Source organism: Lepus europaeus, chromosome 4 (assembly GCF_033115175.1).
Source record: "Lepus europaeus isolate LE1 chromosome 4, mLepTim1.pri, whole genome shotgun sequence".
In the NCBI taxonomy this organism is placed as follows: domain Eukaryota; kingdom Metazoa; phylum Chordata; class Mammalia; order Lagomorpha; family Leporidae; genus Lepus; species Lepus europaeus.
The window spans coordinates 83,743,450-83,760,744 of record NC_084830.1 but is presented as its reverse complement, the minus strand read 5'-3'; the positions used below and the strand labels follow the sequence as shown (position 1 = coordinate 83,760,744).

The window sequence follows — 17,295 nt, the reverse complement described above, 5'->3', positions numbered from 1 at the left end:
AACTTTTCTTTAAGGTATACAATTTAAGCATCTCATAAATACAACTTTAGGAGCATGATGATTCATCTCACCCTACTTGCCCTCTCACCTGCACTCCCACCCTTCTCCCTCCTCCCTCTCTTATTCTCATTCTTATTTTTAAATAAGATCTATTTTCAATGAACTTTATACATATAAGACTAATGATATATTAAGTAAAGAGTTCAACAAATACTATGAAGCAAAAAACAAAAAAACAAACAAACAAAAAAACAACCTGTTCCTCAACAGTTGAGACAAAAGCTGTTGAAAGCCATGGTATCCTAAGGTGTCAACATCCTCCTATAAATTACCTTTTAGGTGTTCTATTAGTTGCCACAGGTAAGTGAGAAAATATGGTATTTGTCCATTTGGGAATGGCTTATTTCACTAAGTATCATGTTTTCCATTTTACTGTGAATGACAAGATTTCATTTTTAACTGTTACATTTATTAAATAAAAGTTTTAAAAAAAGATTGTTTTAACTATTTGGGGTCTGCTCTGTTTCCATATGAATTTCAGCATCATTTTCTTTCGATATCTGAAAAGAAGGTCCTTGGTATTTAATTGACATCACATTGAGTTTGTAAATTACTGTCAGTAGTGTGGTATTTTGATGATATTGATTCTTCCAATACATGAATATTGAAGATTTTTCCATATTTTGTGTCTTCTGCTATTTCTTTCTTTTTTTTTTTTTTTTTTTTTTTTGACAGGCAGAGTTAGACAGTGAGAGAGAGAGACAGAAAGAAAGGTCTTCCTTTGTATGTTGGTTCACCACCCAAAAGGCCGCAATAGTCAGCGTGCTGTGGCCAGTGCTGTGCAGATCCGAAGCCAGGAGCCAGGTGCCTCTCCTGGTCTCCCATGGGGGTATAGGGCCCAAGGACCTGGGCCATCCTCCACTGCACTCCCGGGCCACAGCAGAGAACAGGACTGGAAGAGGCGCAACCGGGACAGAATCCATCACCCCAATCAGGACAAGAACCTGGGGTGCCGGCACCATAGGCAGTGGATTTGCCAAGTGAGCTGGGGCGCCAGCCCTGTTATTTCTTTCTTTAATGTTTTCTAATTCTCATCGTAGAGATCTTTGATGTCCTTGATTAAATTTAGTTATTTCCTTTATTTTGCAGTTATTGTGAATGGGAGTGATTATAGAAGTTTTTTTCTCAGCCATGGCATTGTCTTTGTATACAGAGGCTAATTATTTTTGTGTTAATTTTTATATTCTTGTCTGGCACTATGGTGTAGCAGGTAAAACCACTGCCTGAAGTGCCAGCATCCCATATATGTGCCTGTTTGCTTCCCAACTGCTCCATTTCTAATCCAGCTCTCTGCTATGATCTGGGAAAGCAGTGAAGGATGACCCAAGTCATTGGGCCCTTGTACCCACGTGGAGACCTTGAAAAAATCTTTAGGCTTCTGGCTTTGGATCAGCCTAGCTCTGGTCTTTGTGGCCATTTGGGGAGTGAACCCATGGATGGAAGATTCTCTCTCTTTCTCCCCCTATCTTTGTCTCTCTCTGCCTTGCCTCTCTGTACCTCTGTCTTTCAAAAATATAAATCTTTTAAAATTTTTATATATCTGGGGCTGGTGCCGTGACTCACTTGGTTAATCCTCCACCTCGGTGCCAGCATCCCATATGGGCACCAGTTCTAGTCCCAGCTGCTCCTCTTCCAGTCCAGCTCTCTGCCGTGGCCCGGGAAGGCAGTGGAGGATGGCCCAAGGGTTTGGGTGCCTGCATCCGTGTGGGATACTGGGAAGAAGCACCTGGCTCCTGTCTTCAGATTGGCATAGCTCTGGCTATAGATTTGGGGGGGGGGGTGAACCAATGGAAGGAAAACCTTTCTCTCTGTCTCTTTCTAACTGTCTAACTCTATCTGTCAAATAAATTTTTAAAAAAAATTTATATCCTGACACTTTACCAAACTCTTTTATGTATTCCAACAGTCTCCTAGTGGAATCTTTTATATCACCTATATATAGAATCGTGTCACCTGCAAGTAGGAATAATTTGATATCTCATTTGTTTTAGTATGTGTTTCCCTAACACCTAATGATGTCAAGCATCATCCACATTTTTTTTACTATCACTTTATCCACTTTGATATAATAGATGTTCATACCCTTCCTTTTTCTAATTTGATTGTTTGTTTAGATATTGTTACCCTTGTCTTATTTGTTATTTAAGATTTCTGTTGTAAATATTGCTGGCAAATATCCCCCCCCCCCTTGCCACCTTCCATCCTCTTCACCATGACTACTATTACACAATAAAAAGTATTTATTGATACACACATGCCTTTGACAAACTTCAGGGGAACAAGCTAAATGAAAATACAAAAAGAAAATGTCTGTCTCCATCTTGAAATATATCTTCCCAAGATCTTCTCACCATATCTCTCTGTCTCAAATCTTTCCTTTCTAAGACCACCAATCACTTGGGCCCACCCTAATCCAGAGTGAGCTCAGCCCAAGATTCATTTTCGATTACATCTATAAAGATTTTATTTCCAAATAAAATCACACTCACAGCAACTGGCTGTAAGGACTTAGCCACATGTTTTTGGAAGACACTATTCATTCCATGACAGTCTAGCTGCACCTTTTTAAACATTCTGCCGTATCTACATTATTTCTGTTTATCTATTCCTCTCTCCTATCCAATCTTAATGCCTCCCTCATGTGTGTGTGTGTATTTGAGTGTGTAATGTACAAATTAATTGTAGATTCTTGCCTCTTAAATCCTAAATCCATTTCTTAAAAGCAAGAATAATCTTTGATGTCACCACAGTAGTACACTCATAATCAAATTCAAGAAATAAGTTATATATAACCCATATTCACATTCCACCAATTGTTCACTAATGCTGTCTGTAATAAACTTGTTTTTTTTTTTAATGTAGGGAAAAAAATCTAGGCTCATGCATTCTATTAATTTCATGCATCCTAAGTTTCATTTAATCTGGAACAATGTCCCAGTCTTTCTTTTTATTTCATGATATTGATATTGTCTTATATATTGCGTTTGCTTTATTAAATGCATACAAATTTAAAATTATTCTTTCATCTTGGTACAGTGTATCATGAATCACTATGTACTTTATCTCTAAGAATGTCTTCTGTATTAAAGACTCTATTGTATGAAATTTCTATTTGTATCAGCTCTCTTTTGGCTATTTGCCTTATGACATAATTTTCTGTCTTTTATAGCATTTTTATGTCCTGTGCTCTCAGTGTGTTCCTTACACCTGTTCTTAAAATGTGTCATCATCAATGTCATTATCACCAGAAGTAGCAACAGCAGTATCTCTGCACAGTTTTGGATTTTAAAATATCATTGCTATTAGATATTCTCAGAATGTTTATTTTTAAATTTGAGACTACCCTTCTAAAATCATTTACCCCTTTAAAATACTTGATTTAGGAAAAAAAAAACACTGTCAAAGATAAGATGTTGAGTCTATGAGTTTAAATAAAGATTCCTCTCAGAAGGAGCAGGTGGTAGTAGTGAAAACATAACATTTGGAATCAAATTGACTTGGATTATAATCTTGGCTCTGCCCCTAACTAGCTGTATGATCTTGAAGAGGCTCCTAAGGTTCTCTGTGAATATGGTCCCAAATCTAGATAAGCAGTGCCCTTGGAGGACAGTGGCCAATAATTAAACAGGACACTTTCTGTCTCTGGTACAAAGTAAAGCACTCACAAAATCTCCTTTCCATGTGATTAGAAGGGAGCTGGATCAGAAGCAGAGCAGCCAGGAGTTGAACCAGCAGACAACAACCTTTATAGAACACCCAAACCCAACTCTTGTCACCCTCATTGTTCTCCTTGATAATATGATAGTTTCTCACTTAAGTTTCTATATAATTATCTTGTCTTAAATGTATTTTTATGATAAAAAGGCATTTTTCAGTTGTCCCTAATTGAGAGCTTCTTTGCCCCTTTTTCATATATTTGTGATAAAATACATATAATCGTAAAGTTTAGCTTTCTATGATGACTAGGGATGTAGAGCATCTTTTCATCAGCTTATTGGTCACTTGTACATCCTTCTTGAAAAAATATCACCAGATCCTTTGCCATGTTTTCTAAAGACTTTACATTTTAGAACAATTTTACATAATTCAAAGCAAAATATGATGGGAGGTATAGCTTCCCACAATATCAACATCGCGTACAAGACTGATAATTTGATATAATAGATGAATCTACATTAATACTTTATTATTATGTCTATAGCTTAACCCATTTTTAAGATAGGATATCACTTTATTATAAAGTTATAAAAGTTCATTATAAGAGTTCATGTATTCTAGGTACAATTCATTTGTCAAATACACGATTTGTAAGCATTTTATCCCATTTGTAGTTTTTTTGTTTTGTTTTTACTTTCTCTATGATAACCTTGAAGAACTAAAGTTTTGCATTTGGTAAAGTACAATTTTTGTTTTTCAAGCTTTTTACTGTAATATCTAATAATTCTTTGCTGAATAAATGGAAATATTTCACTTTGTTTTCTTTTTTCCCAGAAAAATTTTATTTAGCTATACAAACTTCATGCAATTCATAAGAACAATTTTAGGAGCATACTGATTCTTCCTACTGTACCTGCCCTCTTGCCTGAACTCCTTAAGTGTTTCATAGTGTTAACTCTAAAATTTGGTCTTTAATCTATTTTTTTTAATCACAGAAGCTTTATTTAATATTTGTAGCTTCTTTGGGCACTTCAGCCAATGTTATAACAAATACATAATTTTTGTCACACTGTGAAGTTATTTCATTATATAACAGATTTTTTTTAAACTTTTATTTAATGAATATAAATTTCCAAACTACAGCTTATGGACTACAATGGCTTCCCCCCCTCCAAACTTCCCTCCCACCTGCAACCCTCCCCTTTCCCACTCCCTCTCCCCTTCCATTCACATCAGGACTCATTTTCAATTCTCTTTATATAGAAGATCAGTTTATTATATATTAAGTAAAGATTTCAACAGTTTGCACCCACATAGCAACATAAAGTGAAAAATACTGTTGGAGTACTAGTTATGGCATTAAATCACAATGTACAGCACGTTAAGGACAGAGATCCTACGTGATATTTTTTAAAAATTGATTAATTTTCTATGCAATTTCCAATTTAAAACCAAGTTATTTTCATTTTCAATTATCTTTAATTTTCTTCTTTTATTTTATTTTATTTTATTTATTTCTTTGATTATCTTCTGTATACAGAAGATCAATTCAGTAAAGATTTCATCAGTTTGCACCCACACAGAAACACAAAGTGTAAAAATACTGTTTCAGTACTAGCTATAGCATTACTTCACATTGGACAACATATTAAGGACAGATCCCACATGAGAAGTAAGTACACAGTGACTCCTGTTGTTGACTTAACAATTTGACACTCTTGTTTATGGCATCAGTAATCTCCCTAGGCTCCAGTCATGAGTTGCCAAGGCTATGGAAGTTTTAGGGTTTGCCAACTTCGATCTTATTCCAACAGGGTCATAGTCAAAGTGGAAGTTCACTCCTCCCTTCAGAGAAAGGTACCTCCTTCTTTGATGGCCCCGTTCTTTCCACTGGTATCTCACTTGCAGAGATCTTTCATTTAGGGTGTGTTTTTTTTTTTTTTTTGACAGTGTCTTGGCTTTCCATGCCTAAAATACTCTCATGGGCTCTTGAGCCATATCCAAATGCCTTAAGGGCTGATTCTGAGGCCAGAGTGCTATTTAGGACATCTGCCATTCTATGAGTCTGCTGTGTATCCCACTTCCCATGATGGATCGTTCTCTCCCTTTTTGATTCTATTTGTTAGTATTAGCAGACACTAGTCTTGTTTGTGTGATCCCTTTGACTCTTAGACCTATCAGAGCCATCAATTGTGAACTGAAGTTGATCACTTGGACTAGTGAGATGGCATTGTTACATGCCACCTTGATGGGATTGTATTGGAATCCGCTGGCACGTTTCTATCTCTATTTAAAGTTACATTTTGTGCATTGTTTGGGTAATGGTCAAATATCATTCTGCATGTGGTATGCAGTTGTCTTATTATTGTTTATGGAAAGATCTGTTCTTTTCCTATTGAATGCTGTTGGCATCTTGTTGCAAATCAGTTTAGCATAGACCCCTAGTTTCACCTCTAGACTTTCAATTCCATTCCATAGCTGTTCTTGTACCACTAACACATTGTCTTTGTTATCAGTGCTTTGTTTTGAATTTTTAAATTATAAAATGTGAGTCTTCATACTTTATTCTCATTTTTCTGTATTCTTATGGCAATTCTGAGCCATTCAAAGAAGAATGTGAATTGTAGAGTTGACTGGTCACTCCAAAGAAATAAACTGGGATTCTGATAGATATTGTATTAAATGAGGGGAAAATTGGGGTAGTATGGCTAGATTAACAATACTAGATTCTTACCCATAAGCATAAGATTTCTTTTCTATTTAGTTAGATTGTCTTTAATTTTGTTAAGAAATATTTTATAGTTTTCAGGTTATAACTTTGTACTTTTCAGTTCTGTATTTTACTCAGAAAATTCTTTGTGATGTTATTTTTTTTTGGTGTTATTGATTTTATTTTTTTTCTTTTTTAACTTTTATTTAATGAATATAAATTTCCAGTGTACAGCTTATGGATTACAATGGCTTCCCCCTCCCATAACTTCCCTCCTACCCGCAACCCTCCCCTCTCCCGCTCCCTCTCCCCTTCTATTTGCATCAAGATTCATTTTCAATTCTCTTTATATACAGAAGATCAATTTAGTATAAAGATTTCAACAGTTTGCACCCACATAGAAACACAAAGTGAAACATACTGTTTGAGTACTAGTTATAGCATTAAATCAAAATGTACAGCACATTAAGGACAGAGATCCCGCATGAGGAGCAACTGCACAGTGGCTCCTGTTGTTGACCCAACAAATTGACACTCTAGTTTATGGCGCCAGTAACCATCCTAGGCTGTCGTCATGAGTTGCCAAGGCTATGGAAGCCTTCCAAGTTTGCCGACTCTGATCATATTTAGACAAGGTCATAAAAGACAGAGTGAGGATAGTAACCAATGATCCTAAGAGTGGCATTTACCAGGTTTGAACAATTATACAGCATTAAGTGGGGAAGAGGACCATCAGTACACACAGGTTGGGAGTAGAGCCATTGGTGGTAGAGTAGAGGTTACGATTACAAAGGAATGAGGCCCAAGTGCACTAGACAGGGCCTAGAACAAAGGACAGAGTCATTATTAGAGGAGCTAAGAAAGGTGCTGTCTAAGCTACAATTAAGTTTTCTGATTGAGAGGCAAATAGAACCTGATAGAAGGGGCTTGATAATAATCTGGTGGGCTTTAGGCCTTGTAAATTCAGAGGCCCAGACCTATCTATCTCTTCCCATGGGGTATATCCTAAGGGAGGTGTGAACCTCCTAGGGGAAGGCACTCTGTTGACTTTCATTTTTTTTTTAAGTAATAAAATTTTTTAAGTAATAAAAATTTATTGAGAATTCCTGGGGTGGTGGTTATTTCCTCCTAGTCTTGAAGAGAGAGAACACCACTGTAGGAAATCACTGAGAAATCACACTGTCCCAATATCCCTGGCCAACACAGGGAGGAAGAGTCATTTTCCCCAAGGGTCGGTCTTCACGCTTCCTTAATCCAAGACAGCGTTGGGGTGACGGGTGCAGAGGGGATCATCACATGATATGGGGGGCAGACGTGGGCTGTGCTGGGACCCTGCAGGGATGACGGATCCACTTCCTCTCCAGGGGCAGTTCTCGGTTACCGGGCTCACTTCTTACCCTTGATGAGGCTGTCGCTTCCCCGGGTGAAGCTCTCATCCTGTAGGTTCAGCACGAGGTTGTCCGCTGTGAGATAGATGCGGTTCTGTGACGTGGCGATCGTCTTAGAGATGTTCTGAGCGGCCCGGATCTTGCGAAGTTTGATGTAGCCAGGATTCTTGCTCAATGCTTCTCCAAGCATCTTGGCGGCCTCAGCCTCGCCCTCGGCCTGCACAATCTTCTGGCGCTGTTCCTGTTTTGCTTTTTCCACCAAGAACTGGGCCCGCTGGGCCTCTTGCTGGGCCACTTGTTTGGCTTCCACAGCAGCTGTGTACTCTCGGCTGAAGCTCAGCTCCGTGAGGCTGAAGTCCTTGGCCTGCTCTGTCAGCTCCCGCCGGATCAACAGGGAGACCTGGGCTCGCTGTGTGATCAGCTGCAAGGCATTGAATTTGGCCACCATGCTCTTGAGCACCTCATTGACGATGATGGCAACACTCGCTCCTCGTAGTTCAGCCCGAGGCGCTGGTACATGCTGGGCAGCTCCTGGGCATTGGGTCGAGACAGCACTCGCAGGGAGATGTTCACCATCTGCAGGTCTTTGGAGCCTGTGGGGGAGGAGCTTTTCCGAGGCCTGGCCCAAATGTCATAGATAATGGGGTACTGGAACCAGGGGATCCTGAAGTGCAGGCCCTCGGCCAGGATGGTGTCCTGCTGCACGCCACCGATCCGGTTAAAGGCTCTGTGCCCGCCTTCCACGGTGAACACCGACTCACGGACGCCGTAGGCCATGGCGCCGGCCCCCAGCAGCAGTTTCAGCGCCGTGCCCATGCCCCGAGGCCCGGCGGGCAGCCGTCCTGCTAAGTCCTTCAAGTTTTGGGCCATGTCTGGTCCGGAGGCCGGCGGCACCGGAAGTCAGAGCTGGGGTGGCGGCCCGCCTCGACCCCACTCGTTCAGAGATCACACCCACATACGAGGGTTCGAGGCCGTGCTGCTCCCGGGAGTTTTTTTTTTTTTTTGCTGTGAAATGCATATAATTTCATGAGCGTGCGCAGTGGGGACACCATCCTCGCAGAGGAAAAAGTTCCAGCCCCGTGCCCACGGCAGCGAGTCAGCCCAGTGTGGTTCGCGGGCATCTGTCTAGGCCAGCAGGGGCTGGCTGTGGCCCCTAGACCGAGATCTCCTCCTTTTTGCAGGTGGGGGCCGGCTGGAAGTAAGGGAAGGTGCGGTGGGAACCGGAGGTCCCTCGGCGGTGCCATTCTGAGTCTGGACGGGAGCCTTCTTCAAAGACTGCTCTTGCAAATGCTGCTTGAGCCTCTTGGCCCCTCTGGCCTTCCCAAGGGGCTGAGCGGCATCCTTGGGCTTGGAGAAGGCGGGCACGGCAGGTGTTTCTGTGTCCGTGCCCTTGGGAGGGGCGTTCTGCTTCAGGGCGGCGCCCTTCTTGGGGGTCTGCCGTTTATGCGCTGGTCGCTTGGGCTGCCCTCTCACCTCCAGCTCCCTGATCCCGTCAGCCTTCTCAGCTGGCTGACGGTTCTCCTTGAGCTTGGGGGAGGCCTGGGCCTTTGTGCCCGAAGGTGCAGCGGCCAGTTCCGCGCCTGCCCTTTTGGCGATGCCGTTGAGCTTCTTGGGATGTTGCCGCTTCTGCGCCTGCTGCTTTGCCTTTGCAGCCTTCGGGGCCGGCTGGCTGCTGCTCTCAGACCTGGGGCGGCCTGACCCTTCGCGTCAGACAAGCCTAGGCCTGCAGGCGTGGCTGTGGCAGAATCTCCTGGCTGGGACTGGGGGATAGAGTTGGAAAATTTCTTGAACTTGGCGATAAAAAAGCCATCCATGTTGTGGGTGTGAGGGTAGAAGCGCCGGGTGGAACGCAGACTAGGATGGAAGCGCCTTTCCCGAAAGCGTTAAAGCCTTCCTGGCCAAAGTCTAGGCCTGTGGGCACCAGCCGCTCGTTCCTCTTCTTCAGGGCGTAGTCCACCACCCACTCGTTCTCTTCCACCATGACAGAACAGGTGCAGTAGACGAGGTAGCCGCCTGTCTTGGAGGCGGCGTTGACAGAATCGATAGCACTCAGCAGCAACTCCTTCTGAAGGTGGGCACAGCGTAGGATATCCTTCTCGTCCTTGTTTGTCTTCACAGCCGGGTCTTTGGAGATGACCCCAGTGCCACTGCAGGGAGCGTCCAGCAGTACTCGGTCAAAACCCCCCACCACCTTGGGGAAATGACGCCCATCGTGGTGGCTGATGATGGTGTTGGTGACCCCCAGCCGGTGCAGGTTGCCCACAACACTCTTGAGCCGCTCGGCGTTGGCATCATTGGCAAGGATCACACCCGTGTTCTTCATCAGCTGGGCTATGTACCTGGTCTTCCCTCCTGGCACACAACACATGTCAAGGATCCGCTCGTGTTCCTGGGGGGCAAGGGCCATGACAGGTAACATGCTGGAGGCCCCCTGAAGCATGTAATGCCCTGCCAGGTACTCGGGGGTAGCACCAATGGGCACTGAAGAATCATATACCACTAGTCCAGTCTTTGACCACTTGCCCAAGGGGTCCAGGTTAACCCACGATTGATCAGCGCCTGGGCCAGGTCTCGGCGGCGGACTTTCAAGGTGTTGGTCCGGAGGGTGACGGGCCGAGGCACCTCATTGGCCTCTAAGAACTCCACCAGCTCAGACAGAGGGAAGAGGTCCATGAGCTTGCTAAGCAGGAAGTCCCCGTAGGAGTAGTAAGTGGCCAGGTCCTTTCGAAGACGACTCAGGTACTCAGCCCGAGACCGACCTTCCTCCCGCTGGACCCCAAAATCACGCAGTACGCCCACAATGTCCTGGATGCGCTTGTGAATTCGCTGCAGGTCTGGGGCCTGGGCATCCTGCTCCATCTGCCCATCAGGGGGCAGCACAAAGGGCTCCTCCTCTTCCACACTGATCTGCAGGCTGGAGTCGGCTTTCTGCTCCTTTGTGGGACCTGATGCAGTGGCCACATTGTTATTTTAAAGGAAGGTTTCCCTCATTTTTATTTTTTTATAAGTGTAGACAACTACAATCAACTTTTTTATATTGCTGTGATACCCTGAAACCTGATTGAATGCCCTTATTAATTATAGTAGCTTTTTAAAGAGGATTCCTTATGATTTTTATATATAATGTCATGTTATCTGTGAATACAGATAATTTTACTTCTTTCGTTGCAATAGATGGTTTTATTATTTTTCTTGCCTTATTTCCATGACTACAATCACAGGTACAATGTTGAAATTAGAGCAGGAATTCTTATCTAGTTTTTGATTTTGGAGAGAAAATCTCCTATCTTTCAGCAAATATAATAGTGGTGGATTTTTCATAAGTTCTCTTTATTAGGTTTAGAAAGTTACCTTGCATTCCTAATTATTAAGTGCTTTTATCATGAAAGGCAAAAAGCATTTATCAAGTACTTTGTCTATATCTACTGAAATATTAATTCATTTTAAATTTTAAACAGGCTTGCACTGCTGAATTAAGTACACTTAGTAAATATGTATAACTCTTTTTATAATTTTTATGTAAGTGTTTGGCACAATTCCGTGGTGAAGTCATCTATGCCTGATATTTTCTTTGTGCATGATATTTTTATTGCTACTTTAATCTCTTTATAGAAAAATATCTGTTCATATTATATATGTTTAGTCTGTTTTGTAGTTTGTGTCTTTCTAGGAATTTTTCCTTTGGTATAAATTATCTGATTTATTGTCATTTTATTTCGGTAAGTTCAGTTCGTGATGTCCCCCTTTTCAATTCTTTTTTTTTAAAGATTTATTTATTTATTTGAAAGTCGGAGTTACACGCAGAGATAGAAGAGGCAGAGAGAGAGAGGTCTTCCATCTAATGGTTCACTCCCCAATTATCTGCAATGGCCAGAGCTGCGCTGATGCCAGGGGCCAGGAAATTCTCCCGGGTCTCCAATGCAGGTGCAATGGCCCAAGGACTTGGGCCATCTTCCACTGCTTTTCCAGCCAGAGCAGAGAACTGGATTGGAAGTGGAACAGCTGGGACTCGAACTGGTGCCCATATGGGATGTCAGTGCTTCAGGCCAGGGTGTTAACCCACTGTGCCACAGCGCCTCCCCCCCTTTTCATTTCTAATTTTTTATTTATTTATTAGTTATTTGAGAGACAGAGAGACACATAGACAAAAAGCTCCAATTCACTGGCTTATCCTCCAAATTCCTACCACAGCGGGGTCTAGACCAGGGTTGAAGCCAGTATCTGGGAACTTAATAGATGTCTCCCATATGGGTGGCAGGAACCCAGATACTGAACCCATCATCTGTTGCATTCCAGGATCCACATTGGTGGGAAGCTGGAATTGGTAGCCAGAAGCTAGGACTTGAACCCACATACTCTAATATTGGACACAGGTGTCTGAACCAAATGCCCACCCCTGCATTCATTTCTTTTTTTTTTTTTTCAAAAATGTATTTATTCATTTGAAATTCAGAGTTGCAGAGAGACATAGAGAGAGAGAAAGAGAAATCTTCCATCCACTGGTTCGCTCCCCAGATAGCTGCAACATTCTGGGCTGGGCCAGGCTGAAGCAAGGAGGCTGGAACTTTTTATGAATCTCTCATGTGGCTGCAGGGACTCAAATACTTGGGCCGCCATCTACTGTTTTCCCAGGCACATTAGAAGGGTGCTGGTTTGGAAGTGGAGTATCCAGGACTTAAACCGGTACACAAATGGGATGCTGTTGCCTCAGGTGGTGAGTTTATCCACTATGGCACAACAGCAGCCCTCACTTTAATTTCTGATTCTACAAATCTTGGTGTTTTCTATCCCTCCCGCTCTCTCTTCTCTTTTTCCCTCCCCTACTAAAGAGTAAGCTCTCATTTCATTTCATTTATTTTTCTATTCTCTATTTCATTGACTTTTTTTTTTTTTTTTTTGACAGGCAGAGTTATACAGTGAGAGAGAGACAGAGAGAAAGGTCTTCCTTTTTCCAATGGTTCACCCCCCAAATGGCCTCCACGGTCGGTGTGCTGAGCCGATCCGAAGCCAGGTGCGGGTGCAGGGCCCAAGCACTTGGGTCATCCTCCACTGCCTTCCCGGGCCACAGCAGAGAGCTGGACTGGAAGAGGAGCAACCGGGACAGAACCAGCGCCCCAACCGGGACTAGAACTCGGTGTGCTGGTGCCACAGGCGGAGGATTAGCCAAGTGAGCCACGGCGCCAGCCTATTTCATTGATTCTTGTTATAATTTTTATTATCCTATTTCCTTTATTTTAGATTTAATTTTCTCTGCTTGTTTCAGCTTCTTAAATATAAGGATATTACATTTCTATAATTCTTCTTTCTAAATATAAGCATCTAAGCTATAAATTTGTCTCAGCACTGCTTTTAGGGGAACCCACAAGTTTTAGCATTTGGTGAGGTCATTGTGTTTTTATTTTCTTTTTGCTCTTTCCTGTAATTGTGCTATTACTGAATGTGGGTTTTAAACTCTTCAACTTTTTTGTTCAATTGCCTATTTCATACTTTATCTCATTTCAGTTTTTATTTAATATATTTTCATTTTCTGTTATTAAGAGCATATATGTATATACTGTATAATATATAATATAAAATAGTATCCTTGTATTCTCTTTCTCATATGTTTGGTCTATTAATATTATGAATCTAATACATTTTTATAACTATTAATGTGCCATCTGTAATGTGCCAAGTATCTTTGTACCTACCTCCTTTATGTTTTATTGTTAACCACACCACAAATAAATTATTTTATATATTATAGGCTTCCAAAATTATACACATATTATATTGCATAATTATTTTATAGGATTTATTTTATCTATTTGAAAGGTGGAATGACAGGGGGAGAGAGAGAGAATCTTCCATCTGCTGGTTTACTTCCAAAATGGCCACAACAGCAGGATCCAGAAGCTTGGAACTCCATCCAGGTCCCTCATTATGCATTATGCACTTTCCCAGGGACATGACCAGGTAGCTGGATCAGAAACAAAGCAGCCAAGACTCAAGCCAATGCTGTAATACAGGATGCTGGTGTCTCAGGAGGTGGTGTAATCCAATGTGTTACAATGCCACATCCATAATTACTTTTTTTAAAAGGCAGAGTTACAGAGAGAGAGAGAGAGAGAGAGAGAATCTTCCATTTATTGGTTCACTCCCCATATGGCTACAACAGCCAGAGCTGAGCCAATCCAAAGTCAGGAGCTAGGAGCTTCTTCTCCCATGTGGATGCAAGTGCCCAAGGACTTGGACCATCTTCCACTGCTCTCCCAGGTACATTATCAGGGAGTTGGATCAGAAGTGGAGCAGCCAAGACTCAAACCGGTGCCTATATGGGATCCTGGCACTGCAGGTGGCGGCTTTAGCCACCACACCACAGTTCTGGGCCCAATAATTGCTTTTTTAAATTATTGAAGGTAAGAAATGATAAATATACAGTTATATTTTATTTTTAACTGCATTGTTATTTTACTAGGGCTCTTGTTTTCTTCATGTGGATTCAAATTACCAGCTGCTGTTACTGTTTTCATTCTGAAGGACTCCTTTAGTTCTTCTTGTATGGAATGTCTGCTCAAAACAAATTCTTTCACTTTTTTTTTATCTGGAAGTGTGTTTATTTCATCTTCATCTTTGAAAAATAGCTTTATTGGATATAGGAATCCAGTTTATAGTATTTATCTTAAATCATTTTAAATATGTTATCTCATTACTTTTCTGCTGAGAAGTCAGCTATTTATGTTATTCATGTTGCCTCATAGGGTAAGAGTGATTTTTCTCCTTACTGCTTCACATTTTTCTCTTTGTTGTTGACTTTCAGAAATTTTGTTATAATGTCTGTTTGTGCATCTCTTTATGCCTATCCCAGTTGTAGCTTGTTGCACTTACAGTTTGAGGAGTCTGCATGTATTATGCTGCTAACTTCAATCTGCTCCTTTCAGTCTCACCACTTTCAGTGTTATATAAAAAACAAAATAACAATATTCTTTTATTTCTTACACTTTTTAAAATTTGTATAAGGTGAAAGTATTTCATGTAGTTCATACATACAGATTTAGGAGCATAGTGGATCTTCCCACCCTCCCTCCCACCCAATGTCTCGCCCTCCGTCCTCTTTTCTTTTGTATTATTTCTTTTAATTTTTACAGTACTCCTTGGCACTCTTGATTTATATTCATTTTCATCCTTCTATTTTCAGAAATCCTTATCATATTATTTCATGTTTGTTAATTCTTCAATTTGATATTTGAAATCTGTTTAATTCCTTTAGGAAATTTTTCCTTTTAGTGTTGGTACTCTTACAATTCCAAAATTTCCATTTGGTAGTTTTTGTAATGCCTCTTTACTGATATCCTCTATTTGATGGAACATTGTCATCATGTCTTCCTTTGCATTATTAATCAAGGTTTCCTTAAATTCTTTGGACATATTTAAATAGATATTTTGAAATATGTTTTTGTTGAACTTTCCACTGAGTCACTCCCATAAGCATTTTCCGCTACGTGGTTTAATTTCAGGTGCATGGGTTATATTTTTCCTATTTCTTTCATGTCTCAAATATTTTGGTTAGAAACCAGTTTGGATATTATATTTTAGAAAACCTGGGTACTGGTTCTTCCCCACATTTAATAGTATTATTTGTTTGTGTGTTTGTTTAGTGACTGGCTGATTATCTAATTGTAGTTTATTTCACCTTTGATAATATTCACCTTTGACATTGCTAGTGAAAGAGGCACCTCTTTGGACATACTCACGATCAACCTGCAGTGGTTAATAAGACTTTTTCTCTTCCCCTCACATCCAAATGTTAGGCTCCACTTCATTGTAGGATGTTTGCTGTATTTTTGCTGAATAAATTTTTCTAGAAACTAATTCAATCTAATTTTGGCTGGCTGGAAGGTGTAGTCTCCAATTTCAGTGTTTTGTATCTATTCAGACCCAGGGAGAGCTCCTCCCAGTCATCTCTTTCCTTAAATCTCTCCTGCAAACTAACCAACCTTTAGTTTATCCTGTATCTTGAATCTCCTTTCAATGGTTTCCAATCACAACCTCTACTATTTTTGAGAGCACCCTTAAGCTTGAACTTCCCACACTATGTGGGAAATGAAGCCAGTTCCTTTGGTAAAAGCTTAGGTGATACCTGTGCCACAGCTTGTTTCTTATCCCCAAACTCTAAGCCAGGGCATTGGAGCTGGGGATGGGAACAATGGCACTCTTCTCTCTGAGTTATACCCACATTGTAGGATGTTGAATGCTCTGTGGAGTAAGATCATGATATGGGTTGGATAATAGTTGAGCGTCCCTTAAAGCCTCATGTGTTAAGGACTTCTACCCAGTCTTACGTTAATGAATTATGGGTAGAACTTGTTCCAATCGCACTGTCTGGATGTGAGACCTTCTGTATGTCATTGGGTTGGGTTACCAGACTATAGTCTTGATTGAGTCATGAATGACCATGCTCCCTGTTTTTCTGCTTCCAGGCTCACCATACAATTTCCTTCTGAAATCCTCCAGCCTAACGGGGTGCTGAAACAATATTGCTTTCTGTCCCTGGACAGTGAACCTCAGAATTGTAAACCAAAATAAATCTTCCTCTCTAAGAGTTCCTTGCAGGTAGGAATAGTGATGAAAAACTGACAAGTACATGTGGACTAGGGGCTAAGGGCCTCTTGGATTCCTGTTCTATCTGACAAGTCTAGGCAAGGAAATCAGGGACTGTTGATGCTCTGCTGCTTCTTACCCAACAGAGGGCCTTCATTAAATAAGCAAAGACTTTGCATAAGAGGGGGACTCCACTTTCTAAATGCTCATGGCTACAATTTAGCCTCAGGAACAGGTAGTTTGTGGCAGGATGAGCAACACTGATATTCTGCTCCTCCCACCAAGAAAGCTCTCCAATGGGGAGTTGAGGGAGGAAAGAGACCTGTATTCTTGGCCTTGGAAGTCTGGAGTGCAGATTCCACTTTCTGAGTTAGGAGAAAGAAGGAAGGGAGTGGTTTTGATTGTAAAACCACAGACTGCTGCTATTCCTACTACTTCTGCAGGTTTTCTTGAATTTTTATGCCCTGAAGACTATTTCTAGAGGCTTTAAGTTGTTGTTGGGGTTTTTAAAAATAATTTCTACTGGTCTCAAAGGGAACAAGTCCACCGAGCCACTTACACTATGATATTGGAAGTCAATCCTCCTTTATGTTACATTTCTTTTTTTCCCATTTTTTAAAAAATTAATTGACATAGAGAAATTATACATATTGTGGGTTACCATGTTATGTTTTAATACATGTTACATTGTTGACCTCATAGTTGAGAGTGGAATAGTGGCTTTCAGAGGGTGGGTAGAGTAAGGAGGAATGGGGAAAATTTTGTCAGTGAATGTTAAGCTACAATTAGATACAAAATACAAGTTTTGGCATTCTATTACAGATGGGTGGCTACAGATATATAATATTTTATCACTTCATATTATTGGTGCTGTTTCTGTATCTCCACTAAAAAGATGAT

The 17,295-nt window shown here is 41.2% G+C and overlaps 2 protein-coding genes across 2 annotated transcripts; both read right to left on the bottom strand.

The window, feature by feature from the left end:
* Positions 1-7,508: 7,508 nt before the first annotated feature.
* LOC133757727 (prohibitin-2-like) lies at positions 7,509-8,781 on the bottom strand. Its single transcript, XM_062188462.1, is given in 2 exon segments — positions 7,509-8,289; positions 8,292-8,781. Coding segments are annotated over 2 exon segments (870 nt in total). The 5' UTR covers positions 8,686-8,781; the 3' UTR covers positions 7,509-7,813.
* A 61-nt stretch (positions 8,782-8,842) lies between these two features.
* On the bottom strand, positions 8,843-10,779 carry LOC133758712 (probable 28S rRNA (cytosine(4447)-C(5))-methyltransferase; the record flags this gene model as incomplete). Its single annotated transcript, XM_062189883.1, is given in 4 exon segments — positions 8,843-9,516; positions 9,519-9,700; positions 9,703-10,356; positions 10,359-10,779. Coding segments are annotated over 4 exon segments (1,833 nt in total), but the record flags the coding sequence as incomplete, so codon positions are not given.
* Positions 10,780-17,295: the final 6,516 nt, after the last annotated feature.